General features: G+C 51.8%; 1 protein-coding gene across 1 annotated transcript in view; it reads right to left on the reverse strand.

The window, feature by feature from the left end:
- Positions 1–16,929, reverse strand: part of SH3RF3 (SH3 domain containing ring finger 3) — a 377,754-nt gene that overhangs the window by 71,316 nt on the left and 289,509 nt on the right. The window contains exons 5-6 of the mRNA XM_033175502.1: positions 14,607–14,710; positions 1,794–1,964 (exon numbers count right to left, since the gene is read on the reverse strand). Coding sequence (XP_033031393.1) covers positions 1,794–1,964; positions 14,607–14,710 — 275 coding nt within the window. The remainder of the gene's footprint in view (positions 1–1,793; positions 1,965–14,606; positions 14,711–16,929) is intronic.

The raw sequence follows: 16,929 nt of genomic DNA on the forward strand, positions 1-16,929 counted from the left end.
CGGCCAGGCGTTGGAGGGCCCCAGTGCCACGCAAGGAAGCCGGACTTAAACCACAGGCTTTATATCTCTGAAGGTCTGTGGAAGTTCTCAGGTAACGATAAAGGAAGAATCAGAGGAGAGAAACTGGAAACTGGGAAGCCGATGGCCTCCCTCAGAAGCTGCTGCTGTAACCTGCTGCGTGGAGGAAGAACTTGCCTCCTCATACAAGAGTAGGGCGTGTGACAGAGTGATGCCCCCAGCAGGGCGGGCGAGCCCGGAGGTGTGGACACCTGCCATCTCAGGCTGCGCCTTCCTGGAGGGCGCCAGCTGGTCAGGGAGTCCCCTAATCTAGAGGGGTGACCTGTGCTTTCCTGGAAGGGCTATCTGATGACACGACAGGTGAGCCCAACTCCAGGCCAAGGGCTTCAAGCACAGGCCGGTTGCAGGCTGAGAGAGCCAACCCTAGCTACTGGCGTGGGAAATCCAGACCAGAGACCTTCGGGGCTACGCAGATTGTGCAAGTCAACCCACACCACTGATGAAGCCCCAGAAGGCTGTGGGCAGCTCAGCCCCTAAGCAGCCACCCCGCTGACCAGGTGGCTGGGTTTGGGGGGGTGCATTTCCTGAAGTCCCTCTGCAGTTTGCTTCTCAAGCTTTTCCCGGCTGACCATCACCTGAGCAAAGGATTTCTAACTGCCCCTTTAGCCCTGTGCCTACAGACCTGTCAGCCTTTGGGCAACTCCATCAATCCCTAGGCCCTTTCTGGGCACCTCGAGAGAAGCCCTGGCTGAAGATTGCCTTGGGAACTAGAGCTGCTCCTATCAACAACACATGTGTCCCGAGAACACTCTGCAAGTAGGAATCAGCCCAGCAATCAATGCAGGACCTATAGGTTTATTTAATTGTTTCCACTGTAGCCCTGTTCCAAAGACAGGAGAAACCCAAGGCCACGTCTTTCACTTGTGTGTGTGCTGCAGCGTCAACACAGGGCCACGCCCAGTGAGGCTGACTGATATCACCAAGCTGTGGACCCTCATCTCAGTGAAAAATTCCCAGTCAACCTCCTTGTCTCTTCAGTGACTCTGAAATTACGTATTCTATTTTATAAAAGTAGTAGAACAAAGAACTTATTAAACACTGACAACACAAAGAAAAAAAAACCTATTACCACCATGCGACAACTCAACAATCGTTAACCTTTGGGAATATATCATTTTTCCTTTGCATATCTGTATATAGTGTTTTACATATCACACATCTATATGTGATGACAGACAAGCATACATACTGCACACACAAGCATACATACTGCGTACACACATGCTGTACCTACATTATGCACACGTGCACACACATTGTGCTTACAGTATGCATACGCACAGGCATGCACACTGCATATACACTGCACACATATACAAATACCATACACACAAGCACACAGAAGCGTGCACACACTCTGCACACGCATACACACTGAATACACTATATATATGTGCACACACTGTCCTCACAGTAACACACACTCACACTTGAGACCTCACTCTGGTGACTTTCCTGTCCCTGCTCCTCCTGTTCCCGTTCTTCTCCCCTGGGTGGCCAATGTCTGCTGAGGACAGCCAAGGAGTTGAGTGCAAACACAGCTCAGAAGGTGAAATGTGGGCCTGGGGACGCCAGCGGGGGCTGAACCCTGGGCACTGGAGGCCTTGCTGCCTTCTGGGCCCGGCTCACAGAGTAACCTCCATCAGTAACAACAGCGGTAAGGCATGTAGGTCCTTGCCCTCTCCTTGCCCAGGCTGCCACCACCATGCCCTCACCTGGAAACGGGTGTCACGTAGTTTCCGGGGAACACCCCAGAGACCCCAGTCCTCAGGGACGCCCCCTTGAACCAGCCATCCTGACACTTCTCGAGGACCCGGTACATCTCTCCCTTGTGCAGCTCCAGCTCGTCACTCTTCTGGGGCTTGTAGGCATAGAGCGCCAGGTACCTGCGGGCAAAGCATGGGGCCAGTGTCAGTGGGAGCCCTCCTGGGGAACAGGGGACTGGCCGGCGTTCCTAGGGGGAGGTTATCTTTGGAGGAACCCAACCTAAAAAGACCCACTAGTGTCTACGGGGGCTCTGCAGTTTACAGAGGCCCCACACACCCTCCCCGGCTCACTCCTCACAACGAACCACGAGGCAGGGGAGGGAGGGGGCCTGAAGGGAGCTGCCTGCAGGGGAGGGGTGTGCCTGTCACCCACAGCCTTAGGAGGATTCCACCTGTCCATCTAACAAGATGGGAAGGCAGCTCAGTAAGGCACAGTGACCCCAAAGCCCTCGAGGACCTCTGAACTGCATCCCAGGGCCAGGTCTTTGGACTTTCCCATGGTTTCCTCTTCTTCACACTGTCTAAAGTCTGATGCTCTGAGCAAGAGAAACCTTAGGGAAAACTGAGGGTGAGCTAAGCTAGTCTTGGGCTGGGTTTTCCTCACTTAATCTAACCTAGACTGGTTTTCCTGCCTGGCTTATCCAATCAACCAGAGCTGGAAGAGACCTCAGAGGCCCTTTTTAAGGGAAAGGTGGTTAAGTTAGAAAACTGTGGTTGCACACTTCCTTGCAGTAATTGTGCCATGATTAATTATTTGACCTTTTTTTTTTTGAGACAGCATCTCACCCTGTCACCTAGGCTGGAGTGCAGTGGTGCAAACATAGCTCACTGCAGCCTCGACTGCCTGGGCTGCAGTGATCCTCCCACCTCAGCCTCCCAAGTAGCTGGGACCACAGGTGTGTGCCACCGTGCTGGCTAAGTTTTTTATTTTTTGTAAAGATGGGGTCCCCCTATGTTGCCCAGACTGGTCTTGAGCTCCTAGTCTCAAGCAATCCTCCCATTTCAGCCTCCCCAAAACGCTGGGATTACCCCGCCCTTAATTTTAAGTCTTATTTGCAAACAAGAAAAGATTAAATTTAGTGGTGAAAATCCTAGCTTAGGGTTTAGATGCTGTGCCTCCAACTCAGCCCATGGGCCAAGCTACTCTCATAAAATACTTAACTATACCCTCTATCTTTTCCTTATAAGGACTGGATAATACTTACAAAAGTGCTCTGCTAATTTTGGGATTTGGGGAAGGTTGGTTTTGAACGGATGGAGAGAACCGATCAGATTATTTTTATTTGCTCACAAGATTCAGCCACAGAAGCTGGTGGAGGCCTCAGTTCAGTAAGAGACCAAAGATGAATGTTAATGAAGAGTCATCTGGTGGATCTCACACCAGTGCAGGCTGCCGGGTGGGGATATTGACCCTCTCCAGTGGCTTGTGGACACAGTATGTCTCTGAGGATGTGAGGGAAACTCACAGACCCCAAACTGCACCCTCCTGATGCTGGAGGAAACTTCTACAGTGAAAACAGAAACAGAATGCAGCTCACTAGGGCTCAAGCAGGAAAAAAGGAGGACCAGTGTGGAATATTCTGGAACAGCATGAGAACCTTGTAGAGATTAAAAGTTTCTTGGCCTTAACATGAAATCTGCCACCCTTTTCGAACATCCTAATCCTACATAGCAAGGCCCTCTGCCCTCATTCAATGACCTTGGCTATTTCCTTTGTTTACAGGTGTCCCTCATGCCCTCCCCCTAGGGACATCCTGTGGGCTTCAACTGTGGCTGGCATCTTTGTTTCTTTCCCTGTTTGAAATGGTGAACACTGACAGTGATGTTAGGACAACTCTGGGCTTCAGGAGGACACACAAAGCCATCAGGAGAAGAACTCTACCCACCCCCAACCGTGTTCACAGTTCCAATGCTATGTCCAGGTGACAAATGGAGAGAACCCAGGGTGTGATTCTGTTCTGATCACCATAGAGGAAATACACTAAGGGAAAAGTCCAGTGAAAATGACAAACAACTGCAGCCAACATGTGCCTGTGTACTGTGCAGAGAAGCTGGAGGGGAGGAGAGGAGAATGGGGAGGGATGGAGAAGGAGAGGGGATGAGAGAGATGGAGTAAGGGGGAGGTAGGAGGAGGGGGAGGAAGGAGGAGGAGATGGGAAGGGGATGGGAGAGGATGGGGAGAGGATAGAGGAGGAAAGAGAAGGGGAGGGGAGAGGAGGAAAGAGAAGGGGAGCGGAGGGGAGGGTGGCTTCCACACAGCCTGGGCTGAGGCAAAGGAAGGCAGACGAGGAGAGGAAGAGTGCAGAGACGGCTTGGATCCGTGGAAGGCTTATGCATCAGTAACAGTGATGCACAAAGTGATGTGCCTGCTCTCAAAGAAATACAGTTGAATGTAAATCCTGCTTAAGTTAGCCTCATCTGTTGCTTTATGGTGTCAGAACAGTTAGCTTCAGTGGCCACACGCAGAATGTGCAGCCGGGCTGGCTCCTGGCCAGGGGCGGGTGGTATGCGACTCAGGCCGCACCAACAGTTCCTTTTAGTTGGTTCTGGGGTCCAGGGTTGCCTTTGCTCTGGAGTGGGGGGTTCATCGGCTGCCAAGGCAGGCTCAGAACACACCCAAGCTGCTGACCACAGCTTAGGGACTCCTCTCCCTCCTGCTCCTGGGCTGGCCTGGTAGGCAAGGTGCACAGCTGGGGGCTCAGTGGCCTGTGCTCCGTGGAGGCCTTATTCCATGGATTGGCTGTGGCTACACGCCGACTGGGGCTGGGCTACTTCTCCCTCCAGACCACTGCTCCTGCATAGCATGGAGCTCGGTGGCCTGGGAGCATGGAACCTCTAGCAGGGCTATCCCTGCTCAGGAGGCCCTGTGCAACATGCTTCCTCCCCAGGGCTGTCTGTGGCCTTCTTGCAGAGGTTTCACGGCTGCGGACACAAAAGTTCAAGGGGATGGAGCTTCTGTCCATGGTCACGCATGTTTAGGGTTAGGGCCAGGGCTGGGCTGCTGGAGCTGTCAGTGCGGCCTGGGGCACAGCTGCGGCAGGGCTTGGGCAAGGTGAGAGCGGCAGTCGCACCAAGGTGTGGCTCGGGGAGGCTGGGGTCCTGAAGGGGGTATGCCGGTCCCCTCGCTCCAAGCACAGGCCTGGTGTGGCCCAGCGATAGGGAGATGCTGCCCTGACGTGCACCAGGGCACTAGTGCACTTGGCCTCTCTGTCTTATTTTAAGTTTGTTCTGTCGATGAGTAATCCTCCACTCTGGTCTCTGTTTAAAGATCGGCCTCTAGGTGCAGGTTGCTGGGGGGAAGCGGAATGTAAGTAAGTCTGGCTTCACTTTGGAAAATCTCTTCTTGGCCTACTTTTTTTCCTCTGGGCACCTCATAGGGGACACCAAAAGCAGATGGATGTGCTGGGTCTGTTTTCTGGCATGCGGCTCGTGTTGAGTGGGCCCTGGCCCGGGTGGGGGTCACCTGCATCTGCTGTCCTCCCTGAGGTACTCAAGAGGAGGCCTTGGAAGGACCACACTGAAGAGCAATTTGTGCTGAGACCGGCCCTTCCCAACCTGCCTCCCTCCCACCTCTCAGGGTCTCTGCTGCTGCCCTCTGCAGCCACAGTGGCATCGCCTGTTACCCTGTCTCCCACCAACGTCTGTGAATTGTGTCCTGTCGGGACTGCCAGTTCAGAGTCTCCTGGCTGAGCTGGACAGCATCCCCTGCACTCATTGGCGAGCCAGTCCTCATAGACACATGTACCTGGGCCTGGCATGGCAGGGAGAACCAGGTGGCACCTGTAGGTAGCAGGGCTCACATCATCCTAGCTCCTGGGCCCGACTCTCACCTTCCATTTGCTTCAAAACACCTTGGCAGCTCAACACAGGCCCTGCGGAGTGCTCACGGCATCTCCATAACACCCGAGAGCAGCCAAGGCCACCCTGCATGCTCAGCCATCACCGCTGCAGATGCTCACAGGTTGATACTGCAAGTACTTATTGAAGGCAATCATGGGATTTTAGGATCAGAAAGCCTTCCTCACCACTGCCTGGTGGCATATATAGGGCTTTCATGCCAATTAGAAAAAGCACCTCTTGAGGGCAGGTTGCTGAGGACAAGTACAGCCTCCTCCAGGCATGGTGTGCAGTCAGGCATGGGGCTAGGGGCTCACTGCACCTGGGATGGTGCATAGACAGGATAGGCTGGCGGCTGGGCCGACTCGGCTGACCCAGCTGGGCATGGCATGTGTCTGCTTTCACGTGCAGCCTGTTGAAACTAACAGCACAGCCTTCGCTTACCCATACCACTTCCTTATTTCTATAGCAAGATCTTCACTTGCTGCTAATTGTCTGCAGATTTCTCTTCTGCTCTAATCAGAGTAAACCGAAGTATTTTAGTGCCTTCACTAATTTCATCCCCTTTCTCCTCTAGATGGTGGCTTGCTCATGCTTCTTCTAAAATAAGTAAACAATTCCCAGTTCTCCTACCAGAAGTCCCACTTCTGCGCTTCTCCCAGGGCTATGCTGGCTCCAGTTAGGGGGTATGTGCTTCCTCCTCACCTCTTCCATCCAGGTGCAGCACCCACTCTGCAGGGAAGACCCACAGCAGGAGTGCTGTCAGGGGCAGCACTGGAGACCAGGGGGCTGGGGAGGGCTGGGTAAGTCCTGCGGAAGGGCTGAAGCAGGCTGAGGCGCTCAGAGGCGACCAGGAACTACAGGCAGGGCGAGGATGAGTACAGATGCTCAGAGAAGGGTGCAGGACACCTATTTGTATACAATAGGCTACTGTATAGTAGTATGTTTATACTATACCGTAGTCTATTAGGTATGCGATAGCATTATGCCTAAAAAAATGTAAATACCTGAATTAAGAAATATTTTATTTGGCCGGGCGCGGTGGCTCATGCCTGTAATCCCAGCACTTTGGGAGGCCGAGGTGGGCAGATCACGAGGTCAGGAGATCAAGACCATCCTGGCTAACACGGTGAAACCCTGTCTCTACTAAAAATACAAAAACTTAGCCAGGCATGGTGGCGAGCGCCTGTAGTCCCAGCTACTTGGGAGGCTGAGGCAGGAGAATGGCGTGAACCCGGGAGGTGGAGCTTGCAGAGAGCTGAGATTGTGCCACTGCACTCCAGCCTGGGTGACAGAGCAAGACTCTGTCTCAAAACAACAACAACTATAACAACAAAAAAACATTTTATTTGTCCAGCACGGTGACTCACGCCTGTAATCCCAGCACTTTGGTAGCCTGAGGCAGGTGGTTCACCTGAGGTCACAAGTTTGAGACTAGCCAGGCCAAAATGGTGAAACCCTGTCTCTACTAAAAAGATGAAAATTAGCCTAGTGTTGTGGTGAGTACCTGCAATCCCAGCTACCAGGGAGGCTGGGGGTGGAGAATCGCTTGAACCCAGGAGGCGGAGGTTCCAGCGAGCTGAGATCAAGCCACTGCACTCCAGCCTTGTTAATGATCATCTGAGCCTTCAGGGAGTTATAATTTATTTGCTGGTGGAGGGTCTTGTCTTGATGTGAATAGCTGCTGACTAATCAGGATGGTGGTGGCTGAAGGCAGGGGTGGCCGTGGCAATTTCTTAAAATAAGACAGCAATGAGGTTTGCTACATTGACTCTTCCTTTCATGATAGATTTCTCTATAGCATTTGATGCTGTTTGACAGCATTTTACCCACAGTAGAATTTCTTTCGAAATTGGAGTCAATCCTCTTAAACCCTGCTACTGCTTTATCAACTGTTTATGAGCTATTCTAAACCCTTTGTTGTCATTTCAATGATGTTCCCACCATTTTCACCAGGAGTAGATTTTATCTCAAGAAACCACTTTCTTGCCCATCCATAAGGAGCAACTCCTCCTCTGTTCAGGTTTTCTCATGAGATTGCAGCAATTCAGTCACGTCTTCAGGTTCAATTTCTAATTCTAGTTCTCTTGCTGTTTCTCCACATCTGTAGTGACCTCCTCCGCTGAAGTCTTGAACCAACCACTCAAAGTCATCCATGAGGATTGGAAGAACCTTCTTCAAAACTCCTGTTAATGTTGATATTTTGACCTCCCCATGAATCACAAATGTTCATAATGACCCTAGAATGGTGAATCTTTTCCAAAAGGTTTTCAATTTACTTTGCCCAGATCCATGAGAGAAATCACCATCTATGGTAGCTATAGCCTATGAAAAGTACTTCTTGGCCGGGCACACTGGCTCACGATTGTAATCCCAGCACTTTGGGAGGCCAAGGCAGGTGGATCACTTGAGGCCAGGAGTTAAGAGACCAGCCTAGCCAACATGGCAAAAACCTGTCTCTAGTAAAAAAAAAAAAAAAAAAAAAAAAAAAAAAAATACAAAAATTAGCCAGGCGTGGTGGCACACGTGTGTAATTCCAGCTACTTGGAAGGCTGAGGCAGGAAAATGGCTTGAACCTAGGAGGCGGAGGTTGCAGTGAGCTGAGATCATGCCACTGCACTCCAGCCTGGACAACAGAGTGAAACTCCATCTCAAAAAATAAAAAAATAAAAAAAAATAAATGTACTTTTTAAATAAGAACACTTGACAATCTAAACTATTCCTTGATGCATGAGCTGAGGAATGAATGCTGTGTCAGCAGGCATGAAAACAACATTCATCTCCTTGTACATCTCCATCAGAGCTCTCGGATAACCAAGTACACTGTCAATGAGCAGTAATATTTTACAAGGAATCTTTTTTCTGAGCAGTAGGTCTTGACAATGGACTTAAAATATTCAGGAAACCATGCTGTAAACACATGTGCTATCATCCAGGCTTGGTTGTCCCATTTACAGAGCACAGGCAGAGTAGATTTAGCATAATTCTTAAGAGCCCTAGGGTTCTCAGAATGGTAAATGAACACTGGCTTCACTTAAAGTCACCAGCTGCATTAGCCCCTAAAAAGAGAGTCAGCCTGTCCTTTAAAGCTTTGAAGCCAGGCCTTGGTGTCTCCTCTCTAGCTATGAAAGTCCTAGATGGCATCATTGTCCAATACACAGCTATTTTGTCCACACTGAAAATCTGTTGTTTAGTGTCGCCACCTTCATCAGTGATTTTAGCTACATCTTCTGGATAACTTGCTTCAGCTTTTCCATTAGCACTCGCTGCTTTACCTTGTACTTTTATGTTACAGAGATGGTTTCTTTCTTTAAACCTCATGAACCAACCTCTGCTAGCTTCAAACTTTTTTCCTTTAGCTTCCTCACCTCTCTCAGCATTCATGGAGTTGAAGAGAGTTAGGGCTTGCTCTGGATTAGGCTTTGACTCAAGGAATGTTGCAGTTGGTCTGATCTATCCAGGTCACTCAAACATTCTCCATATCAGCAATCAGGCTGTTTCACTTTCTTAAAATTCATGTGTTCCCTGGAGTACCACTTTTAATTTCCTTCAATAACTTCTCTTTTCATTGAAAACTTAGATAACTGTTTGGCACAAGTTTCAGCCTATCTCAGCTTTTGACATGACTTCCTCGCCAAGCTTAATCATTTCTAACTTTTGACCGAAAGTGAGAGATGTTCAACTCTAGCTTTTGCTTGACCACTTAGAGGTCATGTAGGGTTACTAAATGGCCTGATTTCAATATCGTTGTATCTCAGGGAAAAGGTAGGCCTGAGGAGAGAAAGAGAGATGGGGGAATGGTGGGTCCGTGCAGCCGTCAGAACACACACATCACTTATTGAGCAAGTTCGCTGTCTTATACGGGCATGGTTCATGGTGCCCCAAACAATTCCAACGGTAACACCAAAAATCACTGATCACGTCACCATAAAGATATAATGAAAAAGTCTGAAATATTATGAGAATTAGCAAAATGGGACACAGAGCCTCGAAGTGAGCACATGCTGTTGGAAAAATGGCACCACTAGACTTCGTGGATGCTGGTGGCCCCAAAGCTTACATTTGTAAAAAAAAAAAAAAAAAAAAAAAAATGTAGTATCTGTGAGGCACAACAAAATGAAGTGCAATGAAATGAGGTTTGCCTGTGTTTCAGACGCATTCTGAGGCTGAAGCCCCACCAAGCCCCACCACTGGACAGGGCCCAGGGATGCCCAGCCTCGGTCCTCTGAAGGGCGATGAGTGGCTGATCACTCACTGTGGTGGCTGTGCTGGGAATTTCCCTCAGGGTGCATCATCACCCATGACTACCTCTTCAAAGGGCAGCCTGAAGCCAGCACTGACTCACTTCCAACCGGGAAACTCCACAGGGCTGTCTTGGCTCCAGAGCCCTGAGGATCAGCGAGGCTTCCCTTCAGCCACAGCTCAGGTGTGTCCTGAGAGCACTCCCCACAAACCTCCCCATCTCAGGGTCTGCCTCCAGGAAACCCAACCTAGACAATGCTGGTATCACTGGGGATGTGCTGCTACCACCTGGGTCTGCATGTCCTTCCTTCCACCGCAACCGGCCCTGCAGTGGCCTCAGACATCTCTGACCTTTGCCCGCCAGGCTCTATGTCATCCAGAGACTCTCTCAATAAAATTATCTGCTCTTCCCACTTGCATCTCCTCCACTTCCCCACCTGCTTGGGGTCCCAGCTCTGCCCTCTCTCTAGAGGTGCAGGCAGCAGGGGTGGGGATGAAGAGCACTCACCCCTCCGGTGGTTCTCAGGCTCACTCTCATATTCTTGGTGGCATCTGTCTGTAATATCCTGAGGACGGTGCCGCCAATGCCTGGAAGGGCTGACCATGGGGCCAGGCTGACCACAAGGCTGGGCACTGTCAGAGGAGGCTGGATGGCTGGCCTCTAAGACACCTCTTCGGAGTAGTACCCAGTGATTTTGCTGCTCCAGGCCTTCGTTCCAAGCCTGGCAGGGACTTATTTTACCGAGTCCTGTTGTCTTGAACTCACGCTGATCCAGTCCATTGCAGGCTGAGTGCGGCACCAGCCTGTTCTCTGAATTTGCAATGGAAGGTGCCCCTGTCTTGTGTTGGCATGGTTTGGTCAGCAGTCCTTTTCCTGTGTCCTAGAAGGTGGGGACTGTTGTTATTGAGGCTGGTTCAGTGGCCTTTTGACCACACGCACAAATGGCAGTGGGGTCATGAGGCAGTCACTCCTGATCACATCAAGGCCTGCGAGGTCATCCCTGCCATGACAGAGAGCACGTCTCACATGACCAATGTCAACCACCAGATCCAGGGACCTGGTCTGTACCCTAGCAGGGGAGGATGAAAACTGCTGGCCACCATTCCCCTGGGCTTCCCTTTCCCTGTTGCAGGCCAACCCCTTCTTCTCCCTAAGTCTTCCTCTGGGCTCCTGGATAGGACTCCCAGGCCCCTCAGGTGCCATCTGGGTGGTCACGCACCTCACAGGGTACCTGGTTTTCCCTTCAGGTGATGAACTGCACCCATCGACTGTGGAAGTTTCCTTCTCTGAATGCAAGCTGACATGCAGTCCCAGACCAAGGCTCTGTGCCAAGAGTTATGTTGCTCTCGGATTGCAGGCACGCAGATTAAGCCAGACCCAGGCATGTCTGTCTGATGCCTGTTTCTTCCTCCTCCTCCACCTCCTCCATTGCTGTAGCTGATGACGGGACATCTCGGATGGCTCCTGCAGGGTAGCCCTATGCCCTCTCCCCGCCTCCTCTGGTTCTTCACATCAGGCAGTGGCTCTAAGATGCCCATGAAGAAGCGGAGGTGAGAATCAACCCTTCCGAATCAGGAGCAACCTACTCACAGCATTTCATCAACCTTGAGACTCTCTGGGTGGGTTGGCCGTGCCCAGGAGCATGGCCTCTAGGAGCAGACACTCATATTTCTGCTTCCCCAAATCACAGCAGGTCTGTCAGAGGAATAACGGACAAGCCCCAGGGCCAGACAGTGGAATTCTCAACACAGTAGGGGGTGGAAAGGGGGTGCAGGAATGAGAGATGTTTCTACAGACTCACAGTCGCCTCCATGCACTGGGTGAGCAACACCCTTCTTGTGTTTCCAGGCAACTGAGCCCTTAGGGAATCCATGCCATGGAAGCCTCTCACATGCTGGAAGAAGGGGCAAGAACAACATCCAGCCATCGACATGCTAACCGTGCGGGATCAGTCCTCTTAATCTCAAGGGCTCATGTTTCAGCGCACATGATGTGGCCTGGAGAGGTCAAAGCTATGCAATTACGAAGATCAGGAACGAGGTCTCCTGAAGTCATTCCATGGCTGACTTTCACATCAGCCCCATCTGGGCCCTGGCTGGAGTCCCCAAGTCATCATTCTCCGGGCAGCAGCGCACTGTTGTTTGCTGTGGTTGTTTTTGCAACGACAGCACATCTCATGTTCAATTTCAGACTTCTGAACGTGACTTACAGATACTATTTTGGGAACAATGGTTAGATCAGACCCCCACCCCAGGTACCTGCCACAGGTAGGGTACGTGTGGGAATATCAGCATCTTACAGCGGAAGAGGACAGGTGAGCAGTCAGGCTAATCCCCTCCCTCATAAACTGATGAGGTCAGTCTGATCTTTTCCTCTCTGGGGATAAAATAAAGGATGTCATGTTTGCAGAATGCATCATGCATGCTGCTGTAACATATGTAATGTTACCTGGCGTGTGACTGCTACTCAGTATAACAGCCACGAACACACATGGAACGGACCGTCACTAGTCACAGGTCATGCTGCCCATGATCTGGCTGCTGCATGGAGGGCCACTGTGTCACCTGCAGACACATTCCTACCTAAATCCTTGTCATCCTTAGAAGGATGTTGTCCGACACGTAAGTTTCCCTTCCCTCTTACCCAAATCTCAAGCTGAGTGGAAAGTACCCTCCCCTGGGGGAGAAGCCCAGAGGGAGACGGTGGAGGGCTAGAGGTCACAGCAACCTTGTCCCCCAGGGCGGGGGAACTGGGTGAAGAAGAGGTCCCCCGACACCTGCACCAAATTCAGAAGCCATCCGGGACAGGGAGGTGTGTCCACGGTTGAGGCCTCCAGAATATTCACAACTCTTGAGGGGCGACATGCCTGGAACTGTTACCTTTTGGGTCTCCAGGACAGAGCAGCCTTCTCGGATGGTTAATCCTTGAGCTCGCCTCACACTGGGGAGCCCTCTGCACCCGGGAAGGGGAGGCCTTTGCTCACATAGAACAAGTGGCAGCTACTGAGAGCCTGTGACCAGGCATTCAGCTGGTCATGGGGACTCCAAAACAAACCCATCTGGGCTTTGCCCTTGAAGCACTCATGGCCTCAGCAACCTGACCTGCGTCCTGCCTCTCGTCTGGGAAACTCCATCACGGCCATCCCTTGTGGGTGGAGATTTCCTTCCTCAGATAGCATTCTGCGTCCAATTCTTCAAGAGGAGCGGACTCATCACCCCCACCCTCCCACGGGCCTCCTTGGCACCAGCTTTGCCTGAAGCTACCAGAACTGAGCTAGGAACATGGCAGGAGATGGAGGGAATATGTTTTTTGGTCCAGTGCTGGTGAAAACTTGAATATCAGTCTCAAGGCATCTGGAAGTAGCCTGCTCAGGAAGCTAGGTGAAACATAGGCACATTTCAAATTCCTTTCATTACATTGGTTAATCACAGTGGGAGGACACTGGGAGCTTTCTTGCCGACCACTGGAGAAAGGCTGGCATTTCCACTGGGCTTAGAGGTGGCTGAGCGTGTGCCAGCAGCTGAGCTACTTCTAGACCTTTCGAAGCTTGGCAAGTTGCTCCTCAAAATACTTTTTTGCTTGAAATACATCCTATTTGGCCGGACACAGTGCCTCACACCTGTAATCCCAGAATTTTGGGAGGCCGAGTCAGGCGGATCACAAGATCAGGAGATCGAGACCATCCTGGTTAACATGGTGAAACCCCGTCTCTACTAAAAATACAAAAAATTAGCCGGGCATGGTGGTGGGCGCCTGTAGTCCCAGCTACTTGGGAGGCAAAGGGAGGACAATGGCGTGAACCTGGGGTACGGAGCTTGCAGTGAGCCGAGATTGCACCACTGCACTCCAGCCTGGGAGACAGAGCAAGGCTCCATCTCAAAAAAAAAAAAAAAAAAAAGAAATACATCCTGTTCTGCAACAACACAGGTTCTGAGTGTCCCTCTGACCTCTGACCCAGCCTGTATTGACAGAGCTTTCTGTATTTGTCATATTGTTTGCCAAGTTCATAGACTTCACCTTAACACAGTCATTCCAGTGACTGAGCTCTGCCAAACACAAGAGCAAAAGGGAGTCTAATTCTTCAGAGCATGATTTAAATGGGGAATTTTAAAATTGCACTTATCTGTTAAGAGCTGTAATTTAACTGGGCAGATGTTCTAAACAAGATAAGTATCTCACTTCCTAGCACTGATTCATCTGGTTATATCTGGGGAGGAGATGCAGCTGGCATGCGCTGGTGTGGCCCTGGGATGGAGGCTGAAACACAGAAGCACTTCCAAGCAGTTGGTGACTACCGGCTGCCCAAGCTCCTAGACCACCCGCTGCTCTGCACACCTGCTTCCCTCCTGCCTCTCCCCCGCAATCTCGGACTTTCCATGCTATGGAGAGCCTGCTCCACACTATGGCTGGCTCCTCTCCTGTTGACTGGGACCTGCATTGTGAATACTCTGAATATCCTCCCTGCTTAGAAGAAAGGTCCTAGAAACATCAACATCAAAAGGAACTGCCAGACTTTTGTCTTCCACACTCTCCTTTCAGTGGTGTCATTAGATGCACATAACTATACTGGCCAACTAGTAACACATGGGAAAACCCTGCGGAAACCACACGTGGACAGGCCAGCCCAGGCAGGAGGGAGGGCTGCAGGCACGGGACCCCGACAGACACAAAGGGCAGCTCACACGTTGAGGGGCAGCTGGACCTTGGGAGGCGTGCCCTGCTCTCCAGACACCGAGGCAGCTCGCGGGACAGCTGTGGGGGTAGATCCTGCCGAGGAGGAGGCATCCTGGAAACAGACAAGAGGGGAAAGGAGTGAGGAGATAGACTCCATCCAAGGGAAAGAGAAATGCAAGGTGAGGCTGCATCCACAGGTGCCTGTGCTTCCCCAGCTGCCTGGATGTTTGGCCTCCAAAGTGCCGTGCCTACCTAGACTGTCAAAATGGTTCTCCAACCATGAGAGGGAGCCTGGCAGCCCAGGACCCCTGCCCTGAGGTGGTTTTCAAGAGCCCCTTCCCAGCAGCTCAGGGAGCCTTCTACGGCCTGCGTCCAGGCTGGTCAGCATCACGCTATAGTCAGGATGCAGAGAGGCCGTGTTCCAGACCTGGCTTTCTTCTTAGACCTTGAATTAATTATTACTGTGTTTGTTTAAAAAAATCCACACAAAATCTTTCATGCTATGAAACAGAGCTTATTTAAAAAGAGCATCCCCAGGAACTAGAGATTAATCCCTAAAGAAAATTAGTCCCATGACAGCAGACAGAGCAGCAGGCCAAGAGGACCGGGAGTCACAGGGCACCCCCCTCCCCCCGAGACCCCAAAGTGCTCCAAGCTTCAAGGGTTTTTTACGTGAGGAGATGACCCGAGGAACGGTCAGCATCAGTGGTGAGCTGTGCTCTCCGGGGGCAGTGGGGCGGCTGAGGGAGGAATCTGGGTGGCATCATGGTCTTGCCAAGGAAATTCCTACATGGAGAATCCTCAGCCCCAGCCCGTGCAGGGCAGAGCTGCCCCCAGGTCCCCCTACCACCCAGCCTGCTCGCCCTGCCCCGGCCTTCCCTAGGACAGTGTCCTGTCTTCCTGTTCAGAGGCATTTGATGGCAGAGGGGTCTGACCTGTGTCCCTCTCAAACATCTGTCTGAGTCCCAGCCCTGGCACCAGTGCTTGTGGTCTTATCTGGAATAGGGGTCTTTGCAGATGTGAGGTAAGGAGCCTGAGAATAGATCATCCTTGATTAGAGCGGGCCCCAAATCCAATGACGAGTATCCTTACAAGACAGAGGAGGAGGAGCGGGATGTGGAGGGGAAGGAAGCCCATGCAAGGATGGAGCAGAGACAGGAGTGATGCATCCACAAGCCAAGGGGTGCTGAGGATGCCAGCAGCCACCAAAGCCAGGAGGGAGCCCCCGAACAGACTCCCCTCAGCCTCGGGAGGAACTAGACCTGCCCACACCTTGACTTGGGGCTTCCGACCTCCAGGGCTGTGAGAGAACAACTTTCTGTTGCTTTTAGCCACCTAAGTTTGTGGTACTACTCTGGAAGCCCCAGGATACCCCATCAGAGGGGCTGTCGGGGAGCCTGGAGGAGGAAGGGGTCCATCTGCCTTCAAGGAGGGAGCCAAGGGTCTCCTCCCTTCCTCAGGGATCCCATTTAGGCCTGACGAGGGGCAGAATAGGGGTCCCGGCAGAAACTGGAGCAGAGGATATGGCCAGGTTGCAGGTACCTTGGACAAAGACAGGTTTGGCGGGGTGCGGGGGCTGCCTGGCTCTGAATGGGGAAGGTGCCTGTGTCCCCAGTGTGTGTCCTCAGGTGAGTGAAAGGCACTAGAAGCAGAGACCACACAGATGGGAGGGAGAGCCACCTGGAAGTTGCCCCAGGCAGGCAGCCAGCCCTGTACCCTGACTGGCCTCACACCACCTTCTTAGCTTAGGAGCAAGAGGCTTCTCAGCTTTCTCATCACTCACTGACCAGGTCTGGCCTTGCTTAACTGATAACCTTTGCATGCTGCTGGCCACCCACCTGCCCCTGTCTGGCTGGTCACAGCCCTCCCTGACCAGTGATCATGAGCAGAGCCTAAAACCATGCTACACGGGCAGCGTCTACAAAGTCAGAAACGATTTCTTCCTCCTGTTTAAACCCAGTGCGCCTGGCAGAATGAGCAGGTGCAACCGAGAGACTCCCCTCGTGTCTCTAGGGTAACTCCAAGTCTCAAATGACTTCTATTGCAGTGCAGACACTGGGAGAGAAACCTTTGATTTTCAAAGGCTCCTGAGAGAGCCAGGTGTCCAGAGGGCGGCCCCTCACGGGCCTCGTCCCTTGGCTATATGAAGAAGCAGGAAAGGCTGAGCACCGTGTGGGAACAGGGCTGGAAGGGGGCATTCCTTCCCACGGATGGATTCCAGGGTCTTCTGTCTGCCCAGGACACCCGCCGTCTCCATGGAGGGAGACAGGGACCAGGAGGTATCCCCAACAATGCCAGGATCACTTTCTTTCTAGAAAACTCCCCAGAGCC

This window comes from Trachypithecus francoisi, unplaced genomic scaffold (genome assembly GCF_009764315.1).
Source record: "Trachypithecus francoisi isolate TF-2019V2 unplaced genomic scaffold, Tfra_2.0 Lachesis_group17, whole genome shotgun sequence".
NCBI lineage: Eukaryota > Metazoa > Chordata > Mammalia > Primates > Cercopithecidae > Trachypithecus > Trachypithecus francoisi.